This window comes from Cryptomeria japonica, chromosome 11 (assembly GCF_030272615.1).
Source record: "Cryptomeria japonica chromosome 11, Sugi_1.0, whole genome shotgun sequence".
NCBI classification, from domain to species: Eukaryota; Viridiplantae; Streptophyta; class Pinopsida; order Cupressales; family Cupressaceae; genus Cryptomeria; species Cryptomeria japonica.
This window is the reverse complement of record NC_081415.1, coordinates 599082129-599101104: the sequence shown is the minus strand read 5'-3', so window position 1 is coordinate 599101104 and position 18976 is coordinate 599082129. Positions and strand designations below refer to the sequence as shown.

At 32.4% G+C, this 18976-nt stretch overlaps 1 protein-coding gene and 1 non-coding gene across 2 annotated transcripts; one reads left to right on the top strand and one right to left on the bottom strand.

The window, feature by feature from the left end:
- Nucleotides 1–8252: 8252 nt before the first annotated feature.
- On the top strand, nucleotides 8253–8639 carry LOC131076310 (uncharacterized). Its single transcript, XM_058013436.2, has one exon. The coding sequence runs from the start codon at nucleotides 8253–8255 to the stop codon at nucleotides 8637–8639; it is 387 nt and encodes a 128-aa protein (XP_057869419.2).
- Nucleotides 8640–14173: 5534 nt separating this feature from the next.
- On the bottom strand, nucleotides 14174–14245 carry TRNAD-GUC (transfer RNA aspartic acid (anticodon GUC)). The gene has a single exon. It is a non-coding gene; the product is annotated as a tRNA-Asp (tRNA).
- Between the last annotated feature and the right edge of the window lie 4731 nt (nucleotides 14246–18976).

The window sequence follows — 18976 nt, the reverse complement described above, 5'->3', positions numbered from 1 at the left end:
CCCTAATTTTTAAAGATCCAATTTTTAGGGAAATATTTTGCATCAAAATTAAAATCACAAAGAGCAGATCCTGTGTATAATTCTGAGCGATTTCCAAAAATGTAAGAAAATCCAAAAAATTCTCTCATTTGCTCTCAAAATTAATTTTTTATGAAAAATCATAAAAAATTCATAGAAAATGAAAATGTGCTCCAAAAATTCTGAATTTTGAATTGAGAGCTCCCGATACTTTCTTCAACCTGTAAAAAGAATTTGGTGCAAAATTTCATATCCGTTTGCGAGATATGATCGAATCTCTCCAAGATCTTGATTTTGTGTCCAAAACCCTAGCTGCACAAGGTTATTCTCCAAATTGTTTTACAAAACAGCAATATAGGGTTAGAAAAATCTGCAAAAAACACAGATCTAACAAAAATATATGTCCCACCGGGCGTGCCAAAATGTATATGGTGAAAATGGATAACAATAATAATGATATTGAAAGGTTAAATGAATTCAACCACAAAACCCTAGCTTAACAACAACAAAGATCCACCATAACATATGAAAATTACCTAGGACAATGCAAATCAAATGAAATCACAAAGATTATACCATCACATGTCCAATAGGGTTTGGATCTCCATTCTTCCTATCTCCATTGATCTTGCTTGATATATTTGCTCTCAGATTTTATGTGCACAAGAGCTCAACAAAGAACGGAATGTGGTTGCAAGTAGGATCGCATATGCCAAGTAGTCAATTGATCAAGTAGTTAGGTCATTAGGATGATTGATTAGAATGATTGATTAGGGTTGATAATGAAGGAAGCATCTCCTTATATAGCAAACACTATATGAAATGGAGGGATAAGATTGAGAGGTGTAAAAGGAGGTCAGCTATGATTAGAAGGTAGGTAAAAGAAATAATAAAATAATGAAAGGGGTAGGTAGTGTATGAATTAAGAGATGAATGACATGTGTCATGGGTAGAATAGGTTAATGAATTAATTAAATAAATAAAGATTTATTTAATTAATAGAAGAAGTGGGATCAATTAAATAAATAAGATATTTATTTAATTTAGGAAAATGATAATTTAAATAAATAAATGTATTTATTTAAATGAGAAATAAGGATAGAAGAGGATAAATGAATTAATTAAATAAATAAAGATTTATTTAATTAATAGAAGAATCAAGCTTAGATAATTAAATAAATAAAATATTTATTTAATTAGACTTGACAATTTTGGATGTCTACAATTATAATTGATTGAAGATAGTAGTTAGTATATAAATTTTTAAAATATATTTTACATATAAAATAAAATAAAATAAAAATTCTTTAATTTTCTTGTTTAATTATATATCTTTAAATTTTATATATAAAATATGATGATATGATATAATTTCAGTATTAATAGTTCATTTTAATTTGTAAGAGTTTTAATTAATCATTATTTTATTTATTTTTATATCTAAAATGAGATAATATGTGTCTACTAAATAGAACAATGTTTGTGGTCTCAACTTTCAATTCAAAGATATTTGTATGTCTTCCTAATCTTATTATTCCAAAATTATGATTGTTTCTTATGAGCTAAGTCTAATGTTTTAAATTGAGTGCCTAAGATTATATGATCCGGAGGATAAAATAAATTATCTCCAATACTCCAGAAATAAACACGTGGCATCTCAGAAGGAAAACGGTTTAGCAAAATATATGTTATGAGATTCGAACTCAAATCCTCCCTCAACAAACCCGCCGCTTTCACCGCTAGACCATTCATTCACATTTACTATTTTTTAGAGAGAAGTTGAATTTACTGTATAACCAACTATGCAAAGAGAGAATGGATGCCGACGGGGGTGGAACCCTTGACTACCGGTCTCCCAAAATGGTTGGAAACCGTTGTGCTATATATAGTACTTGGATCATTAGCGGCCCATATTAAATTTAAACAATGTGAAGCCCACCAATCCCTATTTTAAAGGGGATATTGGTTAAATAAACCCCCTAATTACTAATGGTGCCAAATTCATAAGAATGTAAAGGGGATATACATAGGAAATAGTTTGTTGTAAAGGGTTATTTATGGGAGTTGGTGGTTTTAGTCTATTTTAGACTTATTTTATGTATAAAAGGGGGGTAGTAGGCCTTTTTGAGGTATCTAGGTGATGGGAAGGAGATGCTATGTTGAAGAGTTTGTTGTTATTCCTGCATGTTGGAGGTTAAATACTGATGTGTTTGAAGGGAATAGTTTTTGCAAACATTTATAATTGATTTCTTGGAGTAATCGGATCGGTCCCCCTATTGGAGTAGGGCTTGGAGACGTAGTCCATCTAGACGAACTCTGTTATCAATTGTGTTTGCTCTTCTATCTATTTTTCTCTCTTTTCTTTCTATCATCATCTTTAATATGCTTTGTTCATTTAAGCATTTTAATCATGTTAATTCTCTTATGTATGCTTTGAATTAACTTATTTAATTGGTATAAGCATTCTTTATGCAATAGTCATAGGTCCTAATCAGATCAAGTTTGGTATCAGAGCTTTGTTTGACTAGTATTGCAGAATTGAATGCTAACAAGATCTAGGATTCAATGAGGCGAAGGAAAGCTTGAAGAATATAATCCTGAGATCGAAAAACGAAGAACTAATCCACCATCACAGATGGAAGGAAAAGGTGGCGGAGAAGGTTCCGAAGACAAGAGTATTCAGAAGACTCAAAATTTGGAAACCATTGTACAAGTTTTAGTACAGGAGAGAGAGGACAAGATGCAAAGACGTGCAGCTCGTGAGAACAAAGGAAAAAGACTAGGAGGTGACCATGAGCCTCCAAAAACACCCCCATCTCCTTCTTCTCCTTCTTCCCCATCTTCTCCCTCCTCTACTCATTCTGAGTCTTCTTCTCTTTTCAAGAGTTCACATAAGCCTAAGATTAAATTGGATGTAAAATTTGATCTACCAAAGTATTGTGGGGAATTAAATGCTGAAAAATTAGATGATTGGATTCAACAGGTTGAAGTCTATTGTAGAGTCCAAAACCTCTTAGATGATGTCGATAGGATCCAGTTAGCTACTCTTCGGTTAGGAGGTACAACTCTAACCTGGTGGGAGAGTAGAACTCGGGATGGGTCTTCACAACATGGTAAAATCAATTTAACTTGGTCAGACTTTGTTAATGCTCTCAAGAATCAATTCTATCCCCTAGGCCATATGCAACAACTAATGATGAGCTGGCAACTTTTTAGGCAAGGGAAAGGTCAGTCTGTCCAGGATTACACCCATGAATTCAGAAAGAAGGCTATTGCATTAAATGTTCCATTGTATACCCAGGACACGTTGCTTAAGTACATAGGTGGTCTTCACTCTTATCTGAGACATTCAATTTTGGTCTTGAATCCTAGTAACTTAGATGAAGTTTGTGTTCAAGCCACACACCTAGAGTCAAGAGGTAAGGGTTCTTTTATTGATAAGTCTAATAAGAAGCCATCTAAGTCTGAGAATAAATCCCAAAACAAAGGGAAGGGGAAAAAGATAGCTACAATGAAGAAAGAGGGTGAAAAACCCACATGCTCACATTGCAAGAAAGAAGGGCATGATGATTCTAGGTGCTGGAAGCTGCACCCTAAAAAAAAGCCAAAGAGATATGGTGGAAACAAAGACAAACAAAAGATTACTGCTATAGTTCAACAGGATCTTGGATCTGACTCTGGAGATGAGACAAAGATCGTTGTTGTCGGAATCCAAGGTAAAGAAAAAGGTAGATCTCTCTCATCAGCTACAAGTTCTTCTAATATAAGTGCAAATACAAGTAAAGATTCTACTCCTAAGAATGATAAGCAAAGGAATGAATTATTTCATATTCGGGTTGTTGTCAAACATACTAAAGTTGATACATTATTTGATACGAGTTCTCAAGTTAACTTGATATTTGAAAAAATTGTTTAAAAGCTTAACTTGACTACAATGCCTCATCTGAAACCATACCCTCTGGGATGGGTTTGCAATGATGCACAATTGCAAGTAACTAAACAATGTAAGATAAGATTTGCTATCACTGCAAACTTTGTAGATGAGGTAGAAGCTGATGTAGTCCCTTTAGATATTTGTGGTCTTGTACTTGGGATTCCCTATTTGTATGATCAACAGGCTATCTTCTATAGAGGGGAGAACAAATACCATCTTTTTAAATATAAGGTTGAATACATTGTACGAGCACATAAGGTAAAGAGTAATCTTGCACTAGTTAATGCTGGTCAAATGAAAAGCTTAGTCAACTCTAGTAAGAACTTTGTATTAATGCTTGTAAAAGCCAAAGAGGAAGAAACATCTGAGGCATTTAAAGGATGTGATCCTAAACATAAGGTTGAAATGGTCAAAGTTGTTTCTGTATGCGGGAAAAGCAGGTCGATAGAACTCAATATATGAAAATATTCCAAAATACTTGTCCACACACACACAGAGGACTTCTTGGTGCAAGCTATGGAGTCATGAAGTATAACTCAGCTTCCCAAGGTGGGTCCCATGGTTCTCTATCTTACAATGTCCCTCAAACCAATGTTTTTGCTCTCAGATCATTGAGCAAAATGGTTAGGGATGGCAAATGCAAGAACGAGGGATGCTTTTGTTGATTTTAATATGAGATGCATCCTAAGCTATGCATGATGCTACAAATGCAATAAACTAGTTATAAGATGACAAGATTAGTAAACAATACTATCCTAGCATACTATATTAGTTCATGATTTAAGCTAAATGATAAGGAACATACTCTAAATTAGCATATTTAGATCAATTCTTGATTTAAAAGAGAGGCTAAATGATGAGCATATAAAATATGAAAGCTTTAATGGATTTTAGTATAAGTGAGATTCTAAAGACTTGGATGGATCTATGAAAATAGAGGAATGAGAGCTCTATTTATAGCAAAAACAGGGCAATGGATGGTCAGGATTGAAAGGGGTGATCAAGGGTTGAGTTTGAAAGTTGGGGATCCATGTTTGCAATTGGCACCAATGAAATGGTGACAATTGTCAACATAAGACTGGTTGAGAAAAGGGGTTGGAGACATTAAATGCCTGAGAAGACCTCATGGTTATCTTAGAGGGTAAGAGTCAAGCCTAAGTTAGGCTTACCCATTGGATTAAGAGTTAATCTAAGGATAAACTCTTGTGCAAATGATTAAGAGATAATCATGGTCAAAGCATTAAAGGCTTGATGAGACCCTTGGGTTGGATGAAGGTTAAGTTAGGCAAAAAGTCTCTAACCATGTAAGAGGGTTGAATTAACCATTAATGGTTTGGGAGACTTTGGGGATATTAAGTGGTTGAAGTTTTGAAGCCTTTAATGGTTATCAAAGACTTTAAGGTTTTGAGAAGTGACTTCCCTTTGCTTAGGGATGTGACAAAGTTTAGAAGATGGGTCAGGCTAATTAGAAGCGATTAGAAGAGTCTAGAAGGGATTAGAAATAGGTTTAGGAAGCAAGTGGGAGATGTAGGAAAATGCAAGTGGATGGAGGGATAATAGGATTTAATTGAAATAAAGTTAATTTAATTCAATTTGGTTGCAATTTGGGGAAATTAAATAAATTAGATTTATTCAATTTAGGATAACTATTTAATTAAATTTGAATTTAATTAAAAGTGGATAGAAGGGATTTAATTGAATAAAATGATTTATTCATTAAATGGTATAGTGAATTTAAGTTAAATAAATTGAGTAAATTACTTAATTAAATAGAGGAATGTGGATAATTTAATTAAATTGGATTTAATTAAATAGAGAAATGAACATAAAATATTCATTTAGGAATATGGTCATGTCTACAGTTTTCGCTTACGATGACTTGTTTCAGGAACCAAAAGGATTGCCTCCTAAGAGAGAGATACAACATGAGATCCAGTTGCAGCAGGATGTGCCACTTCCAAACATTGGCATGTACCGATTATCAGTCTTGCAAAATGAAGAGATCAAAAAGTAGGTTCAAGAGTTGGTTGAGAGAGGAGTTATTCATCCTAGTACATCTCCTTGCGGTTCTCCCATTGTGTTGGTTCCAAAGAAAGATGGGACTTGGAGAATGTGCATCGACTACAGGGCTCTAAACAAGATAACGGTAAAGAATAGGTACCCTCTTCCTAGAATTGATGATCTACTTGATCAGTTGAAACATGCAATTTATTTCACTAAGTTAGACTTGCGTAGTGGATATCATCAGATACAAATTGTAGGAAATGATAATTGGAAAACTACTTTTAAGACAAAACAAGGACTTTATGAATGGTTGGTTATGCCCTTCGGGCTTTGTAATGCACCAACTACATTTATGAGAGTCATGAATGATGTCTTTCATCCTTTTATTGATGATTTTGTCATAGTCTACCTAGATGATATTCTTGTATTCAACAAGTCTTGGGAAGATCATGTAACTCATGTTAAAAAAATCCTTGATGTATTAAGGAAAGAAAAACTTTTTGTAAAGATGTCTAAATGCGAGTTTGCTAAGACATCCTTAGTGTACCTAGGCTATGTCGTAGGGAATGGTCAACTAAAAGTAGACCCTGCGAAGGTCAATTGTATTGTAAAATGGCCTAAGCCAAGTACAATCACAGAAGTCAGGAGTTTTTTAGGTGCAGTTCAGTACTGGAGGAAGTTCATTGCAAACTTCTCTTTTATTGCTTCATCATTGCATGCATTGACCAATACGAAGGCAACTTTTCAATGGGGAGGTCCGCAACAGAAGGCTTTTGACACTTTGAAGGAAAAGTTGAGCACCGCACTAGTTTTGGCTTTATCGGATTTACATCAACCATTTGAGATTGAGACAGATGCTAGCAGGTTTGCCATGGGAGCTGTACTCATGCAAGGAGGTAAACCAGTTTGCTACCACTCTGAAACTTTTTCGGGAGCAGTAAGTAACTATCCCACTTATGATAAGGAACTTTATGCTTTAGTTCAGAGTGTTAAGAAATGGAAACACTACTTAATGGGCAAAGAAACTGTAATCCACACTGATCATCAGCCACTTTAGTATTTGCACTCACGATCTAAATTGCAACAAAGTAGGCATTTTAGGTGGATGGGTTTTCTTCAACAGTTTCATTTGGTGATTAAGTATAAGAAAGGTTCCCATAACAAAGTAGCAGATATGCTCTCTAGGCCTCCAGTTAAGAATGCTTTGATAATCCTTATAAATAGTTCCATGGTTCATGAAAGTTTTAAGGAACAATATGCTAATGATGAGAACTTTAAGGACATATATGCAGCTCTAATCCAGGGTAAACATTCAGAAGAAAAAGATTACTATGTGCAGGATAACTTGTTGTACCACTTGGGTAAATTATGTGTTCCTAAAGATGAACAGGCACATGTCATTCGAGAAGCACATACCTCTTTGATTGCAGGACATTTCGAGGTAAGTAAAATATTGGTTCAATTGCAGAAGTATTGTTACTGGCCTCGTATGCAGGAAACTGTTACAAAGTATATAAAGGGATGTGTAATGTGTGCAACCAGTAAACCAAGTAACAGGAAATTGGGTTTGTACACACCATTACCTATACCATCCCATCCATGGGAAAGTGTGTCTATGGACTTTGTGGGAGGTTTGCCTATGTCTAGGAAGGGACATAATCATTTGTATGTTGTTGTTGATCGGTTCAGCAAAATGTATATTCTAATGCCTTGTAAGAAACAAGTCACTGCTGAACTAACAACTTATATGTACTTCCAATTTGTATGGGTTCATTTTGGGTTACCTACTTCTATTGTATCGGATCGAGATTCTCGATTCTTAGGGGAATTTTGGACATCTTTGTGGGGACTCATGGACACCAAGCTAAAGAAGAGTACAACCTTCCATCTGCAGACTGACGGACAGACAGAGGTAGTCAACAGGACAGTTGTTCATCTGCTTAGAGGTTACTGTAGCAAGAATCCTAAGTTGTGGGATGAGAATCTTTATTATGTGCAGCATGCTTACAACCATGCAGTACATTCTTCTACAAAGAGGTCTCCTTTTGAGACTTGCTTCGGTTACTTGCCAAGAACACCGATAGAATTTTCCTTTGGAAAAGATGGTGTTGAAGATGGATGTCATGATGCAGAGAAGGCTTTGAAGTTCATTCAAAAAGTCCAAGCAGTTTGTCAGGCAGTAGAAGCTTAGTTGGAGAAGAGCCAAGCCAAATACAAGGCTCGACATGACAAGCATCGCATAGATCATCATTTTCAGGTTGGTGACCGTGTTTGGTTACATATCAGCAAGGAAAGGATGCAAGGTGAAGGTAAGAAGCTTAAGCCTATCAGATATGGTCCCTTTGAGATCTTGGAAAAGATTAGTACCAATGCCTTTCGCCTTACTCTTCCTCCATCTATGCAAATTTACTCAGTTGTAAATGTAGAAAATCTGAAGTTGTACGAGCCTCCAATGATATTGGATGAAGAGGCTAATGTTCAGATTCCTTTTGTCGATGACCTAGCACCCGCGTATCTGAATGTGTTGCAAGAGGATGTCATCCTGGACAGAAACATCAGATCTTCAAAAAGAGGTGGTGTTGAATACCTTAAAGTGGGACGTAAAGGGATGCACCCTGGTAAAGCAAGATGGATGGAGATTGGTAAAGTGAGGGAACTTTACCCTCATCTACTTTCGGAGTAGTCAAACTTTCAGAGGTCTGAAAGCTCTTCAGTGGGGAGGCTTGATTCGAAGGATAAAATAAATTATCTCCAATACTCCAGAAATAAACACGTGGCACCTCAGAAGGAAAATGGTTTAGCAAAATATATGTTATGAGATTCGAACTCAGAACCTCCCTCAATAAACTCGCCACTTTCACCGCTAGACCATTCATTCACATTTACTATTTTTTAGAGAGAAGTTGGTTTTAGTGTATAACCAACTATGCAAAGAGAGAATGGAGGCCGACGGGGGTGGAACCCTTGACTACCGGTCTCCCAAAATGGTTGGAAACCGTTGTGCTATATATAGCACTTGAATCATTAGCAGCCCATATTAAATTTAAACAATGCGAAGCCCACCAATCCCTATTTTAAAGGGGATATTGGTTAAATAAACCCCCTAATTACTAATGGTGCCAAATTCATAAGAATGTAAAGGGGATATACACGGGAAATAGTTTGTTGTAAAGGGTTATTTATGGGAGTTGGTGGTTTTAGTCTATTTTAGACTTATTTTATGTATAAAAGGGGGGTAGTAGGCCTTTTTGAGGTATCTAGGTGATGGGAAGGAGATGCTATGTTGAAGAGTTTGTTGTTATTCCTGCATGTTGGAGGTTAAATACTGATGTGTTTGAAGGGAATAGTTTTTGCAAACATTTGTAATTGATTTCTTGGAGTAATCGGATTGGTCCCCCTATTGGAGCAGGACCCGGAGACATAGTCCATCTGGACGAACTCCGTTATCAATTGTGTTTGCTCTTATATCTATTTTTCTCTCTTTTCTTTCTATCATCATCTTTAATATGCTTTGTTCATTTAAGCATTTTAATCATGTTAATTCACTTATGTATGCTTTGAATTAACTTATGTAATTGCTATAAGCATTCTTTATGCAATAGTCATAGATCCTAATCAGATCATTATATGTTTAAGACAAACCCTATAACATTAATCATCATCAAGTATGACCAATCATCATTAAAATAATGTAATTTTGATCAAGAGAATGCCACTGAAAACATATGGAATGGCACTATTATTGCATTAACATTCACACATATTACATTAGGCATCATACATGCTTTCTATTTTATTTACTTTATGGTAGCTGGTATAGGGTGATATGATCATATTCTTCACAAATATTACAATTATACCTTATACGATTAAATATGCAGATATGTAATGACTCATGCTTTGCCAAACATAATCACCTAGTAATGACTCATGGTTTGCTAAATCCTATAACCCGTCTGGCCTTAATTTTTTAATTGTGGCGCTTGTTCAGAATCTCTAGATCAAGAAACTATAAATAAACTCTCATATTTGATAAATATATGCCGATTAGTTTAAAATACTCCCTAGCCAACCAACATTTCATTTAAAATGCAATCTTTAAAAAAAATTAAATTATAGCTTTCGTTTGTCTTAAGATAAATATTTTTGGATATTTTTGAAATATTTTGGTCTTAAGATATGTCTATGTATTGATGTTATCTCTTTTTTAATGAATTGCTAACATTAGATTGAAAAATTCTTTGTTTACAATTTCTTCCCTTTAATTTTTTTTTTTAATTCTTATAGTTTAATTACATAAAAAAGTATTAATATGTACTACATAAATTTTATTTTGATGATAATGTTTAGAATAGATTGATGATGGCAATTAATATACCAATAAAGTAATAATGTAATAATAATTAATATTGTAATAATAGTTAAAGATTAGAATTAGGATTTTAAGAATTGAAAATAATATTTTTAACTTAAAATTATTTTATAATATTGATACTAGTATTGTATTAATGTTAGTAAAATCTTAACCCTAATCATAATGTTTTTTTCTAATTCAAAACTTAATATAGAAAATCGTGTTCAATATAAAAAATATTATATTGGAATTTATGAGAAATGGAAAAAAGACTCATTGTCATGTACTTCAAGTGGGCCAATCAAAAATAAATTTTACACTCCACCATACTATTGGCGTAACCATTGCACCTCCTTTTGGTGCAAGTGCTAGTTATAATTTTTTTTAAATATTGGAGATTCAGTTACAATCTTTTTATAATTTTATGTAAGTTTGGGAATTGATATTGTCTCATCTAGCAACATTGCAATCTATTGGGTTTTTTATTTTTAAATTTTGGTTAACGGTCACTATATACACATCTCTTTTCAATAAAGTTCAACTAGAATAAATGACCTTGAGGATGTAGAATTCGAATTGTTGACTCTAACGAAGAAGCAATAATGACTTGAGGTACTTGACAACATATGAAGAGGAATGAAACATATATGCATTAATCACATGAAGAAGAATTTGTTGTTGCTTAGTGAATAGGAAGGCTTGAAGTACTTGACAACATTGGTGGGGTGCTTGACATGTGAAGAGGAATGATCTCACCACAATTAAGGGAGATTTGGTCATATATGTAACATTACTAGCAAGGAGTTTTAACACTCAATAACTTAGATAGGGAGTAGGTGTTTATGAATGCTTAGATATTTATGTGGGATCCAAGAAGAGTTGTGCAACTCTAGAGAGTGGGTGATTGTGAACACTTGGAGATTCAGCTGGGATTAAAGAGGAGGTGTGCAACTCTAATGGAAGAAAAGAATGAGACCAACAAGGAGGAGAAAATCAATATATAGCAAGAAGGTTTGTGACGTACATGAATAGTACAAGGAGTTGTGGAATTTGAGGACAATGCCCTGGATGTAAATATATATCAAAATTTGAAGGCCTAAGATCATTTTGCCAAAATCAATAAGGAACAAAGAACATAGTTGGACAAGAGATAATATGAGGAAATAAGAATGCCTAAGCAATGAAATTTTCATCTCTGATATTGGGCGGTTTCTCTTTTATGTTGTAGTAACCTCGATTTAAGGCATGCTATGGTGAATAATACCAACATATTGACATGCATGATATTGTTTCCCATGGATTCCAAGTAAATTGGTGTGTCAAAAACCACAACAATAGATATTTAAAAAATTATAAAGTTTGACCACTTTCTGGCTCTCCAAGTTTTTGCACTCATGCCAAACTATTGTCAAAGGGATAAGCTAATTGTATTATTATGCTATATTTCCTAAAAAAATACAAGCTTGGATCTCCTTAGATTGAAGTTTTTTGCAAGGGTTTTCTTATGTATATCTAGTGTTTATATGGTTTACATTTTACAAGTTTAGTAAGTTGTTCTATTGCTTCTCCATTACTTTTTATATAATTTTTTTGTCTTAATCATATTGTAATTGAATTAAATCACTATATTGTTAATATTTCTATTGTTTTGTTTACCTTGCCATTTCAAATATTCTAAGGGACTTGCCACTACATGGTGCAAATTATTTTTAATGTGTTATGACATAAATTGCTCAATAAATTTTTTAATAGATGATATTTAAAACGTTTCCTAATAACTAAGTGTCTTCTATACTTTATATTATTTCTATTGAGTGATATTATGTCTTAGCACATGATAAAAAAAATAAAATAGATAGTATACAAATATTCATTAGTTATTAGGAAATTGTGTTTAAAATATGATCTTTTAAACATTATATTTATGATCTACGTACAAAATTTCATAGATCACTAGTTCACCTCATCTTAAAAATATTAGCTTTGTTTTACTATTAGTAATAGAAAGCAAGATTTAGGTTAAAAAATCCTAATTTGAGTGTCTCGACTAGACTAAAAAGTGGGGCACGTTATTGTGGTATCATCTAGTAAAAATAATACATTCATTAAAAAATTAGAATTTTTTTTTACCTATACTAATTTATATGATCTTAATTAACTTTCCACTAAAAGGATTTACAATAAAAGTAACATAAGTCAAAAGATGTGAAGGGATGGGGAAAACAAAGCACACTCAATGCTATGTTATATTTTTTAGACAAAAATAAGACCACATTATGTGTTATCAACATTTTACCATCTTAATCTCTATCATTTAAAAAAATTAATAGTTTAAAAACTAGAGTATAAGAGCTAGTATTCTTATTCATAGGCATCTCAAATTACTCATTGAGCTTCAGTTTTTGTCAATTTCAAGATAACAAGATTTTTTTGACCTCCCTTTGATCCCCATTTCCGTGCACTTACCCCAAAGTTCATGTCAATTTTGGAGGAGGGGGAAGGGAGTTGATACTGACTATCATCACTCATCAAAATGATGGGCACACGCTATAGATCATGTAGATCTCAAGCCGAACCCACACAATGTTCAAACTTGACTACCACACAGATATATAGATTCATGGGCTACTATCACCTTTGTAGACAATATTAGTAATTTTCTCAAATGTTTCACTGTGAAAAATATATCAATCAATAAATTTGAATAGGTTATATATATTATTGGCCAATGTATGAGAGCACTGTACGAGGTAACTACAATTCCTATGGACTTGAAGTAGGTACCCCCTTGTTTGTTTTGTATTGCGCCATGTTATGAGGAGCCCACCGACTTTGGCATATGTTTTGTTCTATAAAGCTATTATGGGTTTTTTCCAAGTGAAAAGATTGTTTTGTTTTCACGTAAATGGCCTTTTAAAATTCCAATAGGGATAAAAATTATTTCTATTTATCTCTTTAGTTAAAAAGAGAGAGAAAAAAAACGATAAATAAATAAATTTAAGTTTAAAAGGGGTAAATAAGGAAATTATATCATTATATTTAATTAATTTTTTAAAAAGGTAATGTTTATATAAATAGTTGATAAATGAGAAAGAATAGTACTAAGAGATAAACAAGGAAAAAATAATTGATTTAATTCTTTGAGAAATGTTGTAATGGTTTGCGAGACACTCCTTAATATATCATATAAACAATTTATGTGAGACCTAAAAGGGACATGTAGATCACTAAAGCAAGAAGGTGGTTTAGTAGGTTATGGACATATGAGAAAGGTCATGTAATGTTTTTCTAAGTCAAGGCATGGTCCATACTCGAGATTGTCCTACAAAAATATAGGATCAATGAGCATTGGTGTGGTGCATAGGGGCATGCTTTGTTTTAAAACACAGGTTCCTCCTAGAGTGCACTATAGATAAGAGAACATAAACCACTAAGATCTTGTTGGGTTAAAGAGTCATTTCAATAGGTTTTTATTTAGATAAGTATTGAATCTATTATTATTGAGAGATCTATATGAAAATACATATATATTATTATAATATTAGTTTGGTTGAATTTTTATTTTATTTTATTAAATTAAATAATGATATTTTTATATGAAAATATAATAAATTGACGTCATAAATTAAAATAATTATATTTATCTATCTTGATTTCACTATAAATATTAATATGCATTACTTTTATTTTACAAGTAAGAGAAAATAAGACATTTATTGGAAACACATATATAGAGGGTTAGAGAAAAGTTCAGTAGATGATTAAAGGTTGGACGTACGACATCTGTTATTGCAACAAGGAAGATACTGTTTTGCTTTACAGAGTGCGTTATATATACAGGAAAATAAACAAAACACAAATTTCGCCGTTGCCGGGGATCGAACCCGGGTCACCCGCGTGACAGGCGGGAATACTCACCACTATACTACAACGACAGACGGTTTTCAGTGTAATATCTTTACGTAATAATTTCTAAAATGTAATCTTTTGTCAATATTTTGTAATCATTATGATTGTTAAGTTCAATATAAATGTTTATTGGTTTACTAAATTTAAATTCGATTTGTATTTTGTATTTAATTTAAGAGATTTAATTATTAAATATAATCAAATATTATGATAATTAAATTAATTAAGAGTTATGAATGTCTAAGGGTGAAATTTGTATTTTTGTGTTATTTTTATTTAGTTTTGTGTTTATTTCGAAGTGATGTCTTAATATATGTATATATTAGCAAAAGGACACAATATTTTATAAAATCGAATTCATTTCCTTAGTATTTGATATATTTATCAATACGCATATATGGTTAATATTACCCTAGCCATCAGATTCTTTAATTATTACTTGTATATATTTATTATTATTATTTACATGGAAAAATAGTCATCCCATTTTGACTTGACTAATAATGTCATGTATAGTGTAATATATGACATATGTAAGTTGTAAGATTTAATGCCAAAGTGATGAGAACACAAGTATCACACAACCTTGTAAGATGTATAAGATATTTTAGGACGATTCTATGACACATATAAGAGCATGTAAGAGGAGAGCTACATTGTTGGCTTGAATTGTTGACCAATTTATGATGCATTTTATGATACATCAGAGATAATCTTTGAATAGCAATAATGGAGCTAAAATAGAGTGCCCAATGTAGGAAGTAGGATATGAAAGTGTAAGAATATTTACTAAAATGCTTTATGGGCTTCTTTAGAATGAAGCATTATAATTCTTGCCCTTTGTTTGAGAACCATCTTTGAGTTATGGTATTTTCTCATGGTTTTATTAATCACAAATATTTTTTATTATGCTCTTATATTTATCTGGTGTTGGATATACTGGTTTTTTAATTGTATTTCAATGTATCATTATACAATCAAAATAACTCCAAATCTATGTGTTGGTGTAATCTTATGTGAAGTATTAAGTCTAGATTTGTATTGTAATCATATTAGTTCTATTGAAAATATAATACTTGTTTGAGTTTAAAAACTTTTTTTTAAAAGGGCTATTGTAGGATAAACTTTGTTTTGTATACTTAAATTTTTTTGTATTGTTTTCTTCCTTAAAATTATTCGATCATATTTTTATGTATTTATCTCCTTTAAGATTGGTGTACCAAGAGTTACACTATCTTATCTTTCTCTTATTTTATATTGAATCAAGATCAACTCTATTTCCTAGATGGTAGGAATTTTATTGGGATTAATCTTGGTTTGAGGGGAGACATGCATATAGAGGACATGTTTTTTTAGGAAATCTAACAAATAGTTGAGATGGGATGGTTTATGGCATTAATTTTGAGTTGTGGAAATTTGAGAAAGAGGACTTTCTCATTGATCAAAATATATGGGTTGGGGTTTCTGAGGTAACTATATGGTCATGTCAATAGATGATTAGGTGGTGTTGGATCAAAAGGAAAAGAGACTCATCATACTTGGTTGGAAAATTCTCTTCTCGTAAATATTTTAAGAGAGGCTATTATGAAATCACTCCAAAAGAAATTTTGACACTTGTATGAGACAAATATTTGGTGAACAAGATTTAACTATGAAATAAACTCTATTCCTTGATGATAAGAGTGGTACCTTGATTTCTAGACACTTGGATTCCTTCAACTCTTTGGTGACACAATTTAAATTCATTGGTGTCTAGATGGATGATGAAGACCAAAGTATTACTCTATGATGTTATTTATTGAATTCTTTATACAATCTAGTAATGCCCATTCATATCACTACTACTAAGTTGACACTTGAAGAGGTCAAAGGTACTCTTCTTTTAGAGGAGCTAAGATGAAAGAGAATAGTGAATAATAAAGATTCATTAGTTTTTATTGTAAAGTAATAGGAAAGAACATAAAGAAGGACAAGATATCCAAATTGAGAGGTAGATTTAAGTTATCACTTGAAGGACTAAGGTAAAATGTTAGAATTGTGGCAAGTTTGAACACTTAAAAAAAGATTGCAAGAGGGAGAAGAAAAATAAAAATAGCACTCGGGTGAATTTAAAGATGATTGTGATTCCAAATTTTCTCAAGAAGATGTTGGTTACATATTTTTCACAACTTTGGCCATGCAGACACAATTGAATCTAGAGCATTGTTTACATGGCACCCCATCAAGACTTGCTTCTAGCATATAAGAGTTTTGATGATAGGAAGATATACCTTTGTGAAAAATCTTACCTTAATAGTTTTAGTCACGAGAAAGTAATTTAATCAAATTCCCAAGTCAAAAAATCAAAGGAATCTCATGACTCCTATTTGTCTTTAGTTTATCACAAATATTATCTATTAACTATAAAATGTATAATGTGGGTGTGTAAGTTGACTATTCTCTTGAAATTATTTTTTATGGTAAACATTATTATGTCTAATTTTACTTGATTTCTCATAGGTCTAATAGGATTTTGGTTTTTTTTAGAGTGATGCTTTTGTTTAATAGATGTCCTTTAATAGAAAAAACACTATATTATGTATGTTATTGATGATTTATCTAGGATGATGTGTTTGTGTACTTTATTAGGCATGAATCAAATGTCTTTAATTAGATTAGGGAGTTTGACATATAATGTTTGAAATATATTAAGTAAAATTTGAAATACTATTAAAAGAGAACAATATTTTATGACTTAAGACAACTCCATGAAGTGCTTAGTAGAATGGATTTATAGAGAGGATGGACAAGGAATTAGTGGTGAGGGATACCTAAGAAGTATGCTTAGTGATATAGACACAATTGTACATGATGATGGAAATATAGTCAAGGATTTTGGTCTAAATAATAAAATTCAATGTGATGAGTTTGCACTCATAGAATGTGTTGTGGATGATCTTATGAATACATATGAGAGTTTGTTTGTTTGGTGTGCAACATGTTGTCTTTCTTAAGCACAATGCACTTCAACAAGATCATGCACGAAAGTGTTATTTGTGAAATGTAAATGTATATGGTGAAAATGAATAACAACAATGTTGAAAGACTAAATGAATTCAACCACAAAACCCTAGCCTGACAACAACAAAGATCCACCATAACATATGAAGATTACCTAAGACAATGCAAATCAAATGAAATCACAAAGATTATACCATCACATGTCCAATAGGGTTTGAATCTCCATTCTTCCTATCTCCATTGATCTTGCTTGATATATTTGCTCTCAGATTTTATGTGCACAAGAGCTCAACAAAGAACAGAAATGTGGTTGCAAGTAGGATCGCATATGAAAGTTCAAAAGCGTAGTGTAGTCAATTGATCATCGGGGTGCATAAGGCTGATAATGAAGGAAGCATCTCCTTATATAGAAGACACTATATGAAATGGAGGGATAAGATTGAGAGGTGTAAAAGATAAATGGTTGGCTATGATTAAAGGGTAGGTAGAGGAAATAAGAAAATAATAAGAGGGTAGGTATTGTATGAATTAAGAGATGATGACATGTGTCATTGGTAGAAAAGGCTAATGAATTAATTAAATAAATAAAGATTTATTTAATTAATAGAAGAAGTGGGATCAATTAAATAAATAAAAGTATTTATTTAATTTAGGAAAAAGGATAATTTAAATAAATAAATGTATTTATTTAAATGAGAAATAAGGCTAGAAGAGGATAAATGAATTAATTAAATAAATAAAGATTTATTTAATTAATAGAAGAATTAGGCTAAGATAATTAAATAAAGGAGATGTGTACCATAGGTCTACTTTGAATTTAGCACATGTCACAACAAATTGCCAAGTGAATATTGAGACAACAAGACAATTTGAAGAATGTAGTACTTAATCTAAGGTTTAGATTGATACCAATTATTGTACTGTTGAAGATTCCATTAGCATAAGTGATGGTGAGGAATATTGGTTGCCTATTATCCTAGAGGTAAGAAAAATTGGTTAAAAATATTTTCTTTGTAATGAAGAAGATGCTTCTTGCACTAGGGATAATAGCGTGCTTGAGTTTGAGTGTTTTACTTGATCCCAACATATAGTTGGCAATGGTGTTGATTATTAGCATATTTTGTAGGTTGATAATCGACTGATTGCTCAAGTTTCTTATATACATCTAAGTTTCAATTTTTTTAGTTTGATCTGTTAGAGGATGAGCTTCCTTTTAAAGATAAACTCAATGAAGATAAATATTTTCCTTTTCATTACGAATTAGAGTAATTCTCATTTTTTCTTAATTCACCCATTTAGGTCGACTAGTGTGAAAATACCATGGTTTCTTTCAATGTTGACCTAATTTTTAAAATTGTGTCCTCAACTACTATAGAAAGAAGAAAGCTAAATGTATTACAAAATATGTGAAAATGTATCTTAAGGCTCAAGGAAATCAATTCCTTTAGTAGAATGTTTTTCAATGGAGGCAAGTGAATCATTCCTTCCTTCGCAGAGTTAGTCTACATTACATTAAAATATTAAGCCACAACCATAATTATGTTGTTCATTTATTTTCAAGCTAAAAAGTGGAGAGGAAATAAGGGTAGGTGGAAGAGAGATATATGTAGAGAAATATAGGTAGGTAGGTAGGTAGGGGGAGATGTATGTCAAGAGAGAGAGAGAGAGAGAGAGAGAGAGAGAGAGAGAGAGAGAGAGAGAGAGAGAGAGAGAGAGAGAGAGAGAGAGAGAGAGAGAGAGAGAGAGAGAGAGAGAGA